At 39.6% G+C, this 17258-nt stretch overlaps 1 protein-coding gene across 12 annotated transcripts in view; it reads left to right on the top strand.

Annotated features, from left to right (window-relative positions):
• The window catches only part of EED (embryonic ectoderm development), a 193406-nt gene that overhangs the window by 154923 nt on the left and 21225 nt on the right, over window positions 1–17258 (top strand). For 10 of the 12 annotated variants that reach the window (XM_045038655.1, XM_045038652.1, XM_045038657.1 and 7 more), the window contains 2 exons: window positions 13472–13624; window positions 15913–16005. In XM_045038655.1, the coding sequence (XP_044894590.1) occupies window positions 13472–13624; window positions 15913–16005 (246 nt within the window). Of the gene's footprint in view, window positions 1–7978; window positions 8769–13471; window positions 13625–15912; window positions 16006–17258 lie in introns of those variants that run through there. The other 2 variants (XM_011286545.4, XM_011286546.4) reach the window with 2 other exon arrangements.

Genomic DNA, 17258 nt, shown 5'->3' with positions numbered 1-17258 from the left:
TTCTTTTCTGAAAATAAAACCCACACATTATGTAGAAAATTGTAAAATGGCAGGAAGGTACCAAAAAAATGTCAATGACTCATAACCCCATTATCGTAAGATGGCTCTTGAGTATCTTCATGTATCTCTTCCGTTGTCTATGTGGTTGTGTACATATTGTTAACAGGATTAGGGTCCAAGTCTATACAGTGTTGTAATATGCTTCTTTCATTTTTCTAGGAAGTCATTTTCCTGTTTGTTCTTTATTTGTTTGCAGTGTGCTTTTTAAATGATGACATAAATAATATTAAACAATCCCATGTATTATTCCACATATTGTACTAGGGGCATAACATATGTTATGAAGTAGGTATTACTATTACCTCATTGCAGAGATGAAATAACCAAGTCTTGGAGATGTTCAGTATTTGTTTGTTTTTTAAGTTTATTTATTTATTTTGAGAGAGACAGAGACAGTGCAAGTCGGGGAGGGGCAGAAATAGAGGGAGAGAGAGAGAATCCCAACCAGGCTCCAAGCTGCCAGTGCAGAGCCTGACATGGAGCTTGAACTCATGAAACTGTGAGATCATGACCTGAGCCAAAACCAAGAGTCGGTCACTTAAGTGACTGAGCCAACCAGGCACCCCAGAGATGTTCAGTTTTGACCCTAGGTCCCATGGTCCTGCAGGCCCCACAAGGCAACCTGCCTCTTGGGCTCTTGCTCCCATCCACTATCTTGTACAGCCTTCTTTAGCGAACACTCCTAGCTCTGCTTTGCTCTGCTTTGTTTACCAGAGGCCTTTACTGCCCCCTTCAGGGAGCATCCCTGAAATGCAGGTGCTAGAGACAAAGGAGCCACATTCTGCTGGAAGAGCCAATGAGTGAGGACTGCACAAGACACCAGAGATGAGAAAACTAGTCTGAGGGTGAATTATCCTGGTTTCATGCCTGTATCGAATAATCCTTTTCTACTAAGAAGCTCACAGCATTTCATGCAGTTCTCTGCATAAGACACAGACCCATGGAAGCTAAAAAATTTGCCTCAAATCCTGCAGCAGCTCAGCAGGAGATGCATTTACCACTGCCTCAACAAATTTCTGGGTACTGGGATCCCTCTGTCATGGGCTGGGGCCCAGGCCACAGCTAAGGCAATTCATTTCACCTAGCCTCTGGGTATGTCACAGAGATTTAAAGATGGCCACCTCACCCTTGGGTAGTTATTCAGAAGTGGAAAACTCTGGGGGTGCCTGGGTGGCTCAGTTGGTTAAGCGTCCAACTATTGGTTTCAGCTCAGGACATGATCACAAGGTCCATGAGTTCCAGTCCCACGTCCTGACATGTCTAAGTCAGAGATCAGCAGACTTTTTTAGTGAAAGACCTGTTGTCAAGTATTTCAGGCTTTGAGGGCCATATATGTTCTGTCAGCTCTGCTGTTGTAACACAATAGAAGCCATAGATAATATGCAACAAACATGGCTGTGTTCCAATAAAATTTTATTTACAAAAAAAAATAAATGTTTATTTACAAACATTTGGTCTGCAAGTAGGGTTAAGAACGCAGAAGGGCCAGAGGCACCTGGGTGGCTCAGTTGGTTGAACGTCTGACTTTGGTTCAGGTCATGATCTCGCAGCTCTTGAGTTCAAGCCCTGCATCGGGCTCTGTGCTGACAGCTCAGAGGCTGGAGCCTGCTTCAGATTCTGTGTCTCCCTCTCTCTCTGCCCCTTCCCGCTCATGCTCTGTCTCTCAAAAATGAATAAACATTAACAAAAAAAATTTTTTTAAGAACGTGGAAAGGCCAAAAAGAGAAAGGAGAGGGAGGGAAGGATCCCTTAGGAGGGCAAGTGGGGAAATCCCTCACCCTTTGGGACAAGGGTGGTCCAGCTGGTTCTCTCTGGGGCTTCAGATCATCAAGGAGTAACCTTGGCTGGAGGACATCAGTTCTCCAGGGAATATCACAATTGGTCCACCAAGGGAAAGTCTGGAGAAATTCCTGGAGAATCCGGGGAGAGCCTCGGGCCAGCAAAATCTCCCCAACAAATGCAGGGTCCACCAAATGTGGGGCGACCCGATTGGGTGGAGGCCAGTGGTGTAGAATGTGAAAGAATTCACCCAAAGCAGAACAAAGGAGATGGAAGTTTATTGAATACACTGCAAGGGAGCAGTGGGCAGGACAGCAAAGGAGAGACTGTCTGGCAGGGGGCAGTGGTGGGGGGCTCTAGTTAAGGGGGCGAGGTGAGGAGATATGGGAATGTATGGAATTTTCCTTTTTAACAAAGTTTTTCTTTTAGAGAGAGAGCATGCACAAGCCAGGTAGAGGGCAGAAGGAGAAGGAGAGAGAGAGAATCTTAGGCAGGCTTCACGCTCAGCACGGAGCCCAACACAGGGCTTGATCCCAGTACACTTGGAATCATGACCTGAGCAGAAATCAAGAGTTAGGTGCTCGGCCAACTGACCCACCCAAGGTGCCCCAGAATTCTTCCTTTTTTGACACCTGTGCCTGGATGTAACTAACTCTTTGGTCAGCTAGGGCTTATGGATATTTTGAGGTAGGTCACCTAATGGGCCTGTTTGTATTCAGTCTGGTGGTTGCTATGGGCCCTTCTACCATACTCAGGTTTCCATTGCTCAAGCCGGTTGTCTAAAAGCAGCCTCTACAGGCTGTACTTTTCCAACCTCTGCTTTTAGGGTTTAAGTCTGCCCTAAAAACACCTAGATTTAAATATTGGACAGATTATAATTTCCATGCAAATCACTTAAGTTTTAGAGCATAAGCTCATTTCTGAGGGGTTGACCTGTTTTTCTGCAGTGGCATAGGAACACAACCCTTCAACGATTAATCTAAAATCTTGGGCAAGTGCAGAAAAATCAGAGGATGTTTTGCCTTATATTGTAGTTGCTCAGTATTAGTAACAGATGAAAGGGAAATATTTTACAGATCCATAACAACCAGAAAAGAGGATCAATCAGACTGAGGGAAAGAAAACATTAGGAGAATCAAAAAGTGCATGAGGAAGAAAAATGATATTAATATAACCAGGCAGCTACATTTGGCTTCAGTTAGCCAACTGACGCAATGGGCAGCTTATCCAAACCAGGAAACAAGAGAAGTTGACAGCTCTCATTGGTAAGGATAGGGCATCTCCTTTCAGAAAACTTTAATTGAAGCAAAGATATTAAGATCACACACATTTTGGAGAATGCCAGGCAAGCTGTTGATGAGAAGTTGAATTGCAGTCTAGGAATATCTCACATCTGGGGACATGCTCTGTGCTCCTCATTCCAACTTCCTGACTTCCTTTGTCCACCTGCGAAGCTGGGATGATGAGGAAACAAAACGCCATCTACCTTCTGGATATGGGAGGAGAGCCCTGCTGTGTGCTGTTGGGCAAAGGTATGCAGAGGTGTTAGCAAACACCCCCCAAGAGAGAAGTGGGGTCCCCTCCCTCAGCTGGAGAGCTTCAGAAGAGGCAGGCTGGAAACAGAATTATACTGAGTCAAGATCCCAAGGATTAGAGTGGCAGGGCTGACAAGAATCCATGACTGATGGCTATACTCCAGCTCCAGCACTTTCTTGGGAAGAACCACTCTCAAAATGCAGGCAGAAAGTCTGCATGAGACATCTATATATTTTTTTTCAATATTTATTTTTGAGAGTGCACAAGCGGGGGAGAGGCAGAGAGTGAGGGACAGAGGACAGAGTAGGCTGTGCTCTGACAGGCTGACAGCAGCGAGCCCAATGTGGGGCTTGAACTCACGAACTGCTTGATCATGACCTGAGCCAAAGTCGGATGCTCAACCAACTGAGCCACCCAGGTGCCCCTGCATGAGACTTTTAAAAAAATTTTTTAAATATTTATTTATTTTTGAGAGAGAGAGAGAGAGAGAGAGAGAACGAGTGGGAGAGGGGCAGAGAGAGAGGGAGACAGAATCCAAAGCAGGCTTCAGGATCTGAGCTGTCAGCACAGAGCCTGACACGGGGCTCAAACCCACGAACTGTAAGATCGTGACCTGAGCTAAAGTCAGTTGCTTTACTGACTGAACCACCCCAGGAGCCCCTGCTTGAGATATTTTTTAATGCTGGAAGCATATTCGGCTTTTTGAAGGCAGGGACTGTGTCTTATTTTCCCTTTTTAGCCGCCCCCCCCCCCCCCCCCGCCCATATAATTACCTTAATGCTTTGCACATAAATGGCATTCAGTAAATTCCTCCTGATTGATTTTAAAACGTTCAAAGAAGCCATATGATGTTCTGTTCATAGAAAACTGGATCTGCAAGGCTATGATTACAGAGTGCATGAGTGATGATGAACAGCTGCTATTTATGAAGCAGAAGAGACAAAAAAATGTTGAATGAATGAGAAATAGACTTCAATTGAAATGGGAAGGATTTAATTTAGCTTTTGAAACTCATTTCCTGAGTTGAAGCTTACATGATACTATAAAACAATAGGAAGGGAGGCTGTAAAGTTTCTTTTCTTTATAAATAAGTGATCTTTATAAGTTTTTCAAGATGGATCAACCACTTATTTGAAGTCTAACGGGTATTTCTGTGTAGTGTTCTCCAAAGTCTAATATGAAATAGATTTTTTTTTAAGTAGGGTTTTTGGTGTATAGGGGATAATTTTAAAGAAAAGTTACAAAGATAGTATTGAGACTTCCTGTATACCCTTCACTCGGTTTCCCTCATTTTTAACATTTATATTACCATGGCACATTTGTCAAAATTTAAAAAACTAAAATATGTCTGTAACCATTAACTAAACTCCAGACTTCATTTGGATTCCCTTGTTTCTCCAGTTATGTTTTCTTTCTGTCTCAAGTTAGGTAGCTTTCTTTGATAGTGTATAGAAGATTATGTGGTCTAAAGACCAATACCTGAGTAGAATTACATAAATCTAGAGCTGCCTGGGTTTATCACCTTGAGGCAAAAGCGCTTTGGCTTTCCAACCAATCAGACCTAAATATGATCCTTAGCTTTGCCATTTTGTTTAAAAAAAAATTTTTTTAATATTTATTTATTTTTGAGAGAGAAAGAGCGCAAGTAGGGAAGGGGCAGAGAGAGAGAGAGAAACACACACACACACACACACACACACACACACACACACACAGTATTTGAAGCAGGCTCCAGGGTCTGAGCTGTCAGCACAGAGCCCAACACTGGGCCTGAAATCACAGACCTCAAGATCATGACCTGAGCCTTAGTCGGATGCTTAACCAATTGAGCCACTGGGGCACCCCAGCTTTGCCATGTTGAAGAGCTGTGTGTCTTTGGGCAAATTGTTTAATTACACTAAATCATAGTTTCCACATTTGTAAAACTGTGGGTGGTAAGACTTAAACTGTAATGGTTTCTGAAATCCCTCACAGTAATTTGGTGTTGAAAATTTATTATTTTTAATAGGTAATTAGTCTTTTGTGTTTATTAAATTAATGCCATAGAGATAGCACTCCAAATAAGACACCTATGATATTTTATATGTGTTAGATTAGTGACAAAGGCTCTCCTCTTGACCAAATTGTAGTGTGGCTCCTCTGGGCCCTCTTCTCAATAGGCCTCATCCTTGGGTCCTGTCTTTGGTGTCCCTAGTCCAGTTGTAGCAAGAATCCTAAATCAGTTTAGAGACAATCCCCACCCTTGATAGCTGATCAAATTCTTATTCCCCACTCTGGATATCTGATCATCCTGGCAAGTCAGTTTACAAAGAATCCTCCTACCCTGGATGTTTCCTCTTACTAAGTTTCTGTCCATCCCCTACCCACCCACAGGGGAGGAAACGTTCCCTCTACCCTCCTGGGTTGGATAGCTGAGTCTAGGAAACAAACTGACAACAGACAGATTAACAGAAGAAAAGGTATACACGTTTATTAACTTTTAATACAACATGCACAGGGCATCACAGGGGGAAAAAAGCGAATACCCCAAAAAGCAGTGAGATTTGAGTTTATACCATCTCCATAGGGGAAGGAGTTGGGAGATGTATGTCACACAGGGAAAAGTAAATGATTTTTTGGAAAGATGAATAGGTCATTAGAATATATGGGAGCTATGATAGTTTGTGACAAAGTCTGTCTGGGTGTGGTGTGACTTCTAGTCTTTTCTGTGATAAGTCAGTCTTCTCTGGTTGATGAAACTCCTGGGGAGGGGATTTACAACAGTTGAGCTCCTTTTGGAGGATCTGTCTTCAGGCAGATAAGAAGAGTTTAGAGGAAGCCTTTTTTTTCCAAGTGCATTTAGCTCAAAATCACCAATATACCAAAGCAGCATATTGTGGATGGCAAGTCCTAAACTCCTTCACCTCCAACTCTGCTCCTTGATTATAAGTCCTCACTTGTCCTTGCTGTGTTTCAGAGTTGAGCCCTATCTCTTTCCTATTGCAACAGTCCTGACACCTATTACAATAATCCTGAATAAAGTTCACTACTATTTTAACAAGTGTCAAAATGATTTTTTAACATCAGTAATGAGCTTTAACTAATTTCCATTTATTATCCCTGACCCATAAAAAATTAAAATAATTAAAATATCCTTGCAAGTTGTAACAAAACTCTTTAAAAGTATTTTTGCTTTGTTACAGATAACATGCATGCTTAGAGGCATTTTCCTTCCATATATGTCCTTTATTCAAATGTTCAGCAACTTCCCTCATTTTATGATCAGAATTTGACTCCCACTTCCCAGCTCCTACTGATCCCAGACACATAGAGTAATTTGGATTGGAAATGTTTTAGTTGATTAGTCTTTAACTGTAGAGCAAAGTTTCACAATCTTTTCAACAGACAGGGGAAGTTTGTCTCTGCTCATGAAAATGTCATACCAAAGCACATCTTACTTTCTCAGTGGCTGACTCCATACAAGTGTCATCTCTTTCTCACCAATTGATAAGTAATTAGTAGTGCCTGGAACATTAGAAGAATTCAGCAAATGACTGCAATTACTATTATTATTAAGACCTGAACTTTAATTTTTTTCAGCTTATTTTTCCTAAATCTTCACTGCAAAAACCTTATTCTGCCCTTTGCCTTACCTTACCTTCCTTTTTATCATTCTTAACTTCGTTCCCAAAAGGAAAAGTGACTTTGCAAGCTGCAGATAATGAAACTGATATTCTCTCTTAAGGAATCATGCAAAAATAATTCAAGTACACAAGAATTTTATGGATGGGGCACTCTATTCAGGTTATCCACTGGATGATGTAATGAGTTATAAGAGAGAAAAAATATGTATTATTAAGTAGGTGCTCAAGAAGTGTCAGGTCCCTTCCAATTTCCTCAGTTTTATAGATGAGGGCAATGAGGCCCAGAAAGAGAAGTAGTCACAACTAAGAGCTACCAAAAAGGGGGCTGAGGGTCTGGCTTTTATTTCTTGTCCTGGCCCTCCTTTTCCTGATTTGATTACGTGACTTAATGAACCATCTAACAAATCCACAAGGTTCGCCAATGTATATGACACATGTCAAGAGCCCAGATATACTAACACTTACTGGAAACAAACATTTTGGTCAAGTATACCAGTTATGTTGCCTTTCCCTAAAATTTTATCTGGTATGTCTCCAAATTTTGTCTGTTAAGTATCACAGCCTTATACATAGTTGGAGATAACTACTTATTTTCAGACCTTCACAATTTTTTTAACAGTTAAAAAGAGCCCTTTAGGCTATAACTCATTGGAGTCTAGAATCATAATTACAGTATATTCCTAAATTAAACGATACCCAATGTTGGTACCAATTGGGTGAGAAGAACCACTGATTGAAATAAATATTCATCATATTAAATATTCATCAAGACTTTAGGACGCATCCAGACACTATGACTTTGTCGTTCTTCGAAATCCATCCCGGACTATAGGAACCCGGTGGAAGACTACCTGGTTCAGCAAACAAGATTTCGAAGAGGAGGGGCCCGAGTAGGCGGGTCTGGACAACCCAGCGCGAGAATACGCCCCAGCGCATGCGCACCTCTTAGCGGGTAACTTCCATTTGTTAGATGGGGGAGACAAGTGAGAGGCTCTCTACAGTTTTCCAACTCCTAATGACAACCAAAAACTAGAGCTTCAACAGTTCCATGAATAACGTGAGAGAGTTGTCCTCCGAACTCAAGATTAAGGACGCTTGGCATATGCCGCTAAAGCAAGAGGTGACTTCTCGTATCTTCCCCCATCCCCTGGAACATTGATGGTCTAGTCCATTCCACAGACTTTCGAGTCCTTGCAGCGGGTCGGGGATCGAAGGATTGGGCCGATTGCGGCTGAAACGTCTTTGGAAGGAGGAAGGGGGTGAGGGGGCATCCCTTTGAGTTCCGCTCCTCCTTTTTCGAGGCGGCAATAGGGAAAGGGGACGTACGAAATACTGCTCTCGAAAGCTAACGGATCTTCACCTCTCCGTGCAAACTGCCGGGAGGGCGGCGGGAAAAGGGCAAGACGGGAGCAGGGAAAGGGAAAGAGCCAGGAAGCTGCGCGGGAGGGCGCGCACGCGCGCCCCTTTTTCAGCAGTGTGGCGGGGTCGCACGCACGCCCGCCTCGGCGGCTGGGCGCGGTTTGCGACAGTGGGGGGAGCGGTGGAGGTGGCGGCGGCAGTGGCAACTTTGCGGCAGGCTCCGGCCGGGCTTGCTTGACGGCGGTGTGGCGGAGGCCCCGCCCTAGGCGGCAGGAACCTGGAGGGAGGCGGAGGAATATGTCCGAGAGGGAAGTGTCGACAGCGCCGGCGGGAACAGACATGCCTGCGGCCAAGAAGCAGAAGCTGAGCAGCGACGAGAACAGCAACCCCGACCTCTCTGGAGACGAGAATGTGAGTGCAGCCCAGAGCAGTGTGGACGGAACTCTGGAATGAAAGTTTTAAATTCTTTTTGAACTGTCGGTGCGGGGGCGGGCGGGCTGCTTTGGGGGGGGGAGGGAGAGGTGTCACCCGCAGGAAAACGCGGGCGTGGAGGAGAAAATCGAACTTGTCTCTATGGGGATTTTGAGCAGGGGCCGAGAGCAAGCAGAAACTTGGCGAAGGAGAGTGGTTTAAGAGAGCGTGGTGGGAGGAGGGTCTGAAGGGGTCTGCCCTGAGATCCTTTTGCGTGGTTGGGCAGTGTTTGGGCCTTCGGGAGATTTGGGGAGAGTGCGGATCTGAGATTCCAGTAGTTTAAAAGGCAAGTTAGAGTTTTTTCTGAGAAAGTTGGAAGGAGGAGCCAGAGTGTGTTAGTGACTTTTTAAGAGGAGTTTGGGGATTGTGTCACTTTCTTGACCCTTACATGCTGTTCAGGATGGGAAGAGTAGATAGATCTTCGTTTTAAGGGCTTTGGGTGACTCTTCTAAAGGTGGGATTTTATGTCTACTTCTGTCTTGTGAATGGGAATGGGGTGTGCCTGACAGGCGGCTTTTCTTCCGGAGGAGCAGAATTGAGAGGGTCGTCTTCTGAGTCGGAGAGGGAAATCACCGTTGAAGTACTAAGAGTCGATTACTGTTCTGAAAATTTTTACTAAAATAAAGGAGACGACCTGGAAGATTTTAGGTAACAGTGGTAAAGGCAGATGTTTTTAGGTGTGGGCCAATGGCTTCGCAAGTGCAAGGTATTTTGGAATCAGACTTTTTTTTAAGCTCTGAAATGGATCTCTATAATCGTCTAGTGTTTAGGTAAGTCGCCAGTAATAACTAAAGTGACATTAATTTTAAGTTTATATCCAATACGATCAGCAAAATGTCTTGACAATTCAAAGGTATTACTGCATAGTGTGAACCTTCTTTTCATAATACATGGCAATAGAATCTGAATATATTTTTTAAATCTTTAAAGTGTTATAGGAGCGTGATGTAAATTCTTCATTTTCTCGTCCTTTTGGCTAGTTTTAGGAATAAACGCTATGATACACACCCCGTTCCTAAATTCTACATCATTACATCACCGACTGAAGGATATGTATGGCATGGGGTCATTACCGAAAGTTTCGCTCGAGATGGGAAAGAATTATTTTTGCAGATAGAAGAAAGATGTTAGTTCCAACTTAAAGTTTCTAGAAAGGTTAGGTGTTGAATGTTACCTCAAATCTTTTTCCTGTTTGTGCTTCTCAGTCTTATATATTACTTTCTAACATTGTTGACCTTCTTCATTCTAGTCCTTGGAACCTGTTTTATTTCTGCTTTTTGAAAAGTGTTTTCTGGGCAGATTAGGTTAGGAGTACAGATTGGATCCACATGTTAAAATTTCCATATCTACTCCTTACTGGGTGCTTGACCTTGAGCAAGGTACTTGGTCTGGTTTCATCAGTTTCTTAGAAATGGGATTAATAATGGCCTTTACCTTAAGGAGTATTTGTGAGGACTAAAAGAGGTAATACAGGTAAAGTGATGAAAAGAGTGCCTGCCCCATAAATACTATACAAGTGTTAGTTACTGTGAAGACTTAATGCTTCTGGCCCTTGCGCATACTGATCAAGTAGAACTGTAATGAAAATGCCAATAATCTAGACTGAGGAAAACTTCAGGGAACAAAATAAATTGCAGGTTTTTGTTTTTGTTTTGTTTTTGGTAGACCCTTAAGGAGGATATATTCTTTGCATTCTAAAGCTGCTTAGAACCAAACAATGGAGTAAGCCTTTGTTTTGGTTCCCTGATTTGGGTAGGGACTTTAAACCTTTTTTGTGCGTTGGAACACTTCAATGAATCCTGGGTAGTCTTCTCAGAACAACATTTTAAATGTATAAAATACAATAAATAAGATTATGAACAAAATAATAAAATTATGAAATACCTTAAAAATATTTTCAAAACAAATTTAAGATTTTTTTCATAAATTAAGTCCTTTAATATAAAGTGTTTAAAGAAAGTGCTTCTTTATTAGCACATTAAGTAACTAGATCTGGAAAGGTGTCTGGTAGTAATGACGGGCATAGGCAATTTTTTGAGATCTGCAACTACTAGCATATGATATAAAAATACTTGATTTCCACTGATGAGAAAGTCACAGCTACAGCAGCATGTTACCTTCATTTAATAGAAGAAAGTGCTAAATTTCAGTTAAAGATGGTGAACATTAAGCGGGTTTGTTTTGCCATTTAGGTTCAGACACCCTCTGAATTCCACCCAAGGACCTCAGATGTAGGACATAAGTTAGGGGGAAGCAATAAGGAAAAGCAGTAGAGAACTCTGTAGAAAAATTAGTTCAGAAAAAGCTAACAGGGGCAGTGGTCTTAGCTCTTTGGAAACCAAATAGCGAAGAGAAGGCCAAAAGGAAGTGAGGAAAGAATGTGGTGTTTTTGAGTTGGAGTTAAGGTATCCTGAGCAAATACTACTGTGAATGTGAATCAGAGAATTGAAAGGACATATTTTAAGTATATATGTATATGCCATTTTATTGAATTGTTAAAGGTCTTATGACTGCAGAGTATGTAACTTTTAGAAGAGTACTAATGGTTGCCTAGCAGAGGGCTAAATCTGGAGACTTATCCTTTGCTTAAGCAACCTGTGGCAAGATTAAGGGACAAATTACTATCCCTGTTTTCTTGTTGGGCAAATGAAGATGGTAGTGCCATATCATCATTCTGTACTTTGAGGAGGGGCCAAAGTGGAAATCATCCTATACACAGATACTCAGCAAAGGTTTGATTTTAATTTAAAGATAAAATTAAAGCATTGCGACTTGCATTTCCATTTGATTCCTTTGTGATTTTCCTTTGGGAGGAGGTGGGTAAGTTAAGTGGTCAGTTAAAAAAACAAAACAGGGTTTTGTGTGGTTTCTTGATTAGCGGTTGAAATTCGGGCCAGAATGTAAAGAAGCTGGTGAATAAATGTCAGTTTTATTATTTCATTTCTCCAGTGTTAAAAGACAGTTTCCATAAAAACGGTAAGTGAAACATAATTTTCATTTTACTCATATGAGAGAACTGGGCAAGTGTAAGTCAGACCGTATACATTAAAGGAATGTAGAGGTGAAATTGCAAATGGAGACAAAAGTTTTTTTCCAGAGTAGAAGGGAAGATATTTTGAGCCTTTACCTTTGGAGACAGAATTTACAGGAGTGTAAGTTAGTTACCCACAATATAAAATGAGTTGTGAGGTTTAAAGGCAATGAAGAGGGCTAGAATATGATAACCTGGAAAGGTGCTGTAGATAATGCATAGTTTTCCACTGAAAAACGGTTACTTTCTACACTAGATGTTAACTCTGAAACTGTGAAGAGGGGGAGAAATAGAGATATAAACCATGATTTCAGCCTGGGAACTGAACTTAAAAGTTTACATTTTTTGTCTGATTATATTTACATTAAAATTAAAATCCCAAATATTGAGCACCTGTTATGTACCATCTATCTAGTCTTTTCATCCAATTCAGTATATTCCAGAATAATTAGTGTATTTTTTAAAAAGGTAGGAACCATTTGAAGTTTTGAAGACTACCCCCAAGAACAATTGTATAAAACCATACTGTTTTTAGGTGAGTTTGTATGGTATGAATTTTTTATATGCTTTTTGACACTCCAGTTAATTTTTACCCTTTTGTAAATATAACACCAGGTTTAGGAAGCAATCATTTAGAAATAGCCCCTAAGGCAGTGTTTCCTAGACTTGTTCTAATAGATGTTAACAGGCACTCTGCAAAAACAGCCTTTCTGTGGAATGAATTTAGGAGCTGTTGCCCTAAGGCAATAGGTTTAAATAAATCTCTTTATTCCAAAGAACATACTGGAATATGTAATCAAAGGAGGTAGTTAAATCTTAGATTAGAGGGCCATGAATGTATTTTGTGCACTGGAGATAGGGTATAAATTAAGTGAATTTTCATGGTTTCCTGCAGTCATTTCTACATTCGGAATGATTTTACTTTAATTATAGAGAGTTTCTGGAGTTCTATATAAGTATCATTATTACATAAGCGCTGTGAGGCAAATGTCACTTGTAAATAGCACAGAATATGTAGGATTTTATAAAGATTCTAAATGGTTTGTGTTATAATTAAGCGGAATTTGAATAACAGGATTTTCAAAAACTACATCTAAAATAAGAGGCATCAATACTCCATCATCCTCAAAGGGCTACCAACCCCCGTGCTCCAAACAGAGCAGCGGTCAAATAAATTATGAAGACATGTAACGTGTAGTTCAGTCAGATTTAGGAGTCACAGCTTGTTTTGAATCCCAGCAACCCTAGTAGCAAGAGACCTCTTAGGATCTCTAAACAACACTTTCTTATCTAACAGTACCTTCTGTGAAGAGCTGTAAAGATGAAATGAGCCAGTGTATTAAGGTGGCTGGCACAGACCAATGCTTTGTTATTTAAAGGCAGTATTATTCTCATTATTCTGATTAGCTTTTTTGTTTAGATTGTTGCTGAAATCCACAAATCCTAAAGCGTAGCTGGTTTCCTTTATATCCTTATTTGGAGACAGGAATAAATTTTTGCATTTCTTACAGAATTTATTAATCACTGCTTTTAGGTCAATGAGCAGCTACCCTGTCATTTGCTGCTACAGTATTGCTGTTTCACGTAATTTTTCCCAATTTACTGCTTACAGGATGATGCTGTCAGTATAGAAAGTGGTACAAACACTGAACGCCCTGATACACCTACAAATACACCAAATGCTCCTGGAAGGAAAAGTTGGGGGAAGGGAAAATGGAAGTCAAAGAAATGCAAATATTCTTTCAAGTGTGTAAATAGTCTCAAGGTATGTGCTGAAAGACAGATCCTGTGGACTGAATGCTAGGCTTCAGAATTATTTCTCAGTGATAAACATTTTATTCTCAGGGTACTTTGTCAAGTTTAAAATTAGAGTGCTGTGAAGGGGTTTTTTTTGTAGCGTAGACCGCATAGTTATTACAGTCCACTTGTTTAGCTTTTTTTTGTTTTGTTTTAATTTAAATGGGTAATACCTAGTACTGCATACAGGGTTTTCTTTATTGTTTGTATTAAGATAAAAGATTTTGGGATATGTTATTCTTCACATTTTGTTAAAACTTTAAAAACATAAAGCCATTTCCTGATACCTGTTACTAAAAAGAACTGAATGTGACCCATTAACTTTCAGCACAAATTGAAACATGTTTTTCTGCAGGTTTGAAATATTTAATTCTTATCATTTGTCTTATTTGAAATTGTTTTCAAAGGAAAATGTGTAAATTAACTTTTTTGAATATTCAGTATTTGGGGAAAACAAGGTTTTGGAGTTATTTAAATTGCTGCTTCCTCAAAAGCATTTTTAGTTATAAAAAGGATTGATATTTATTTAAAATGTTTTCCTTTACATACTATTCTTTTTCTCTTTTTTAAATTTGGGAGTATTTTTCCTACGCTGACAAAAATATACATTGTATTATCTTTTACGTATGTAAGTTAGAATCTTTCTAAATATAAGAATATATTTTTAGGTAAAGTATTGGGAAAGCATAAGAAGTTATGTCTCTAGGGAAATTATTTTCTTGTCGGTGTAGCAATATACATGGCTCAGTGTGTCAAATTATATTCTCTTAGAAGGAGAGAAATTAATATACTTTTTAAAAAAGCAAAGTGTCCATTAATAGTTTTGTGTTAATATTTAATTATCTTAACCCATTTAATTATCTTAACCCAGATAATATATCTGGAAGGTGTTGGTTTTGACTTTTTAAATAATTTGATTAAATATTTCAGAAGCCTAAAGCTGTGGCTTTTCAAAGGATGAGAAATGAAAGTTGTTAACACTTTAAAAGCGAGTGTGAAAGTTAATGTTCAGCGCCAGGAGATTGCCAGTAAAATTCTAAGGCTGAAAAATAATTTTTGTGAACAAAAGTGAATACTGTTGACCCTTGAACAACTTAGAGATTGGGGTGCTGTCACCCCTGCCCCCGTGCAGTTGAGAATCCAAGTTTAACTTTTGACTCCCCAAAAACCTAACCACTAATAATCCCTTGCTGACCAGAAGCCAATAACATACTTCACCAATAACATACTTCACCAATAACATTGGTTATTGGTTGATCTTACCAATAACATAGTCGATTAACATGTATTTTGTATGTTATATGATGCATTCTTACAGTAAAAATAAGCTAGAGAAAAGAAAATGTTACTAAGAAAATCACAAGGGGGGCACCTGGGTGGCTCAGTTGGTTAAGCGTCCGACTTCAGCTCAGGTCAAGATCTCGCTGTTCACGAGCTCGAGCCCCAGACAGTTCACGAGTCTGAGCTGTCAGCACAGAGCCTGGAGCCTACTTCTGATTTTGTCTGTCTCCCTCTCTGCCCCTCCCCGTCTTGTGCTTTGTCTCTCTCTCTCTCAAAAATAAAACATTAAAAATACATAAAATAAAAATAAAGTCTTTAAAAAAAAAAAGAAAATCACAAGGAAGAGAAAATACGTTTACAGTACTGTAATTATCCAAAAAATCCGTGTTTAAGTGGACCTGTGTTGTTCAAGGGTTAACTGTATGTTTTTTTGTGTGCCTCCTTATAGCTTCCTAGTAACTGAAGTTACAGCCTATTGTCACCCCTGGTCCCCAGTGTTCCAGTATTCTTGTTCATGATAAAACTCCATGGGATATTTTTCTTTTAGGACCCAAAATCAAGATTATTTAAAGTTGTTTCTATAGGAATAATAGAAAGCAATGATTTGAATGGAGTTTGATATGCTTTGCTTTACAAGGGAAAAATTAAACCTAATAAAGTTTAGTGAGTGTTAGAGAAGCTATATTAACTCTCAGTGTATTTGTTCATCTATTTCAGAAACATATATTACGTCCTAAGAGATTAAATGCATCTACAATAATTAACCCAGTTTAATTTTGATTCAGAAGAATATGATTGAGTTTAAGTAAATAGAAGGCAAATCATGTTAATTCATAGTTGAGTGCTTGTTACCTGACCTCTGACTTAAATAGTAGCCTACATTTTTGGAGGGGGGAGGGGTTATAAGGGAAAACGGTCAGTTCACCATTCTTTTGTTTCTAAATTATAGTAATTTTTCTTATGATTATTTTACAGGAAGATCATAATCAACCATTGTTTGGAGTACAATTTAACTGGCACAGTAAAGAAGGAGATCCGTTAGTGTTTGCAACTGTAGGAAGCAACAGAGTGAGTGTTCAGGGGTCTGCTTGGCATTTGACTTGATTATTAGACTCTGGTATTATTATAATATTAAAGTGTGATGATTTTGAAGTAAATTTGGCATAGCTGGTTTGATGGTATTTATGTAAAAGTGAAGCGTTTTAGCGATTGTCAAAACTAGCTAAAATTGTTAAAACTAGTATTCATGACTGAAAATCCATCTTTATTTCATGTATTCCCAATTGTTCATGAAACAGGTTTCTGTTTATATTTTGTCTTCATAAATATTTTGCATGGCTGAAAGAATTGACTTCTGTTTTTGGAAGTGATTTAACTAGTTTATCATTTAAGATACAAAGTCTGTAGTTTTCTTTTTTTAATATATTTTTTAATGTTTACTTATTTTTGAGAGAGGGAGAGAGAGAGAGAGACAGACAGTGCAAGCGGGAGAGGGGCAGAGAGAGAGGGAGACAGAATCTGAAGCAGGCTCCAGGCTTTGAGCTGTCAGCACAGAGCTCAACAGGGGTTCGAACTGACGAACCATGAGATCATAACCTGAGCTGAAGTCGCAGGCTGGAGGCTTAACTGACTGAGCCACCCAGATGCCCCCAAGGTCTGTAGTTTCTTAAAAATAAACTTAATTAGTGGCTCTCTGTAAGCACAAAGCAAATACCCAGTAGATTTGTATAATAGTTATTGAAAGTATTTTAACGATTTTCAATAAACATCTGTGTTAGATTTGTTTTTATTTAAGGAAGCCAAAAGTATCTTGAACTGAAAGAAGTGTATGGAAGAAGCATGCTGGCACATTTTAACAGATACCATTATTTAACTTTTCAGTTAGACCAGGGATTCAACTGGTGGATAGCAATTTATTATTCTATTTAACTCTAAATAAATGGAGAACAGGAAGATTCCTTAGTGCTTTCCAGGGAGTCTCTGGAGTTATTAAATTGAAATCACCTCAAGGAAAAATTGTCCTCTTAACTTTGTATTATTAGCTAACATTCTGGGTATCCATTAATACTGTACTAGGAGTTAATGAGGAATAATGTAGAAATTTATTGTTGTATTTGGAAAAAGAAAAATGGAGGAAATAGATGAATTGGATATAGGTTGATAACAAATATAAGTCACTTCCTCTGCCTTTAGCCCAAGAGGTGAAGAGGAGTGAATCAGAGAGATGTTTTATACTTTGTTACTTTGAGTAAAAAAAATGTTACGGTTCTTTAGTAATTGTGCTAAGCTTCTTAGGCAATAAAAGAACATGATTTAATGCA

The sequence above is a fragment of the Felis catus genome, chromosome D1, assembly GCF_018350175.1.
Source record: "Felis catus isolate Fca126 chromosome D1, F.catus_Fca126_mat1.0, whole genome shotgun sequence".
In the NCBI taxonomy this organism is placed as follows: domain Eukaryota; kingdom Metazoa; phylum Chordata; class Mammalia; order Carnivora; family Felidae; genus Felis; species Felis catus.
Note: the sequence above shows the minus strand (reverse complement) of the source record. Positions and strands in the feature narration are given on the sequence as shown.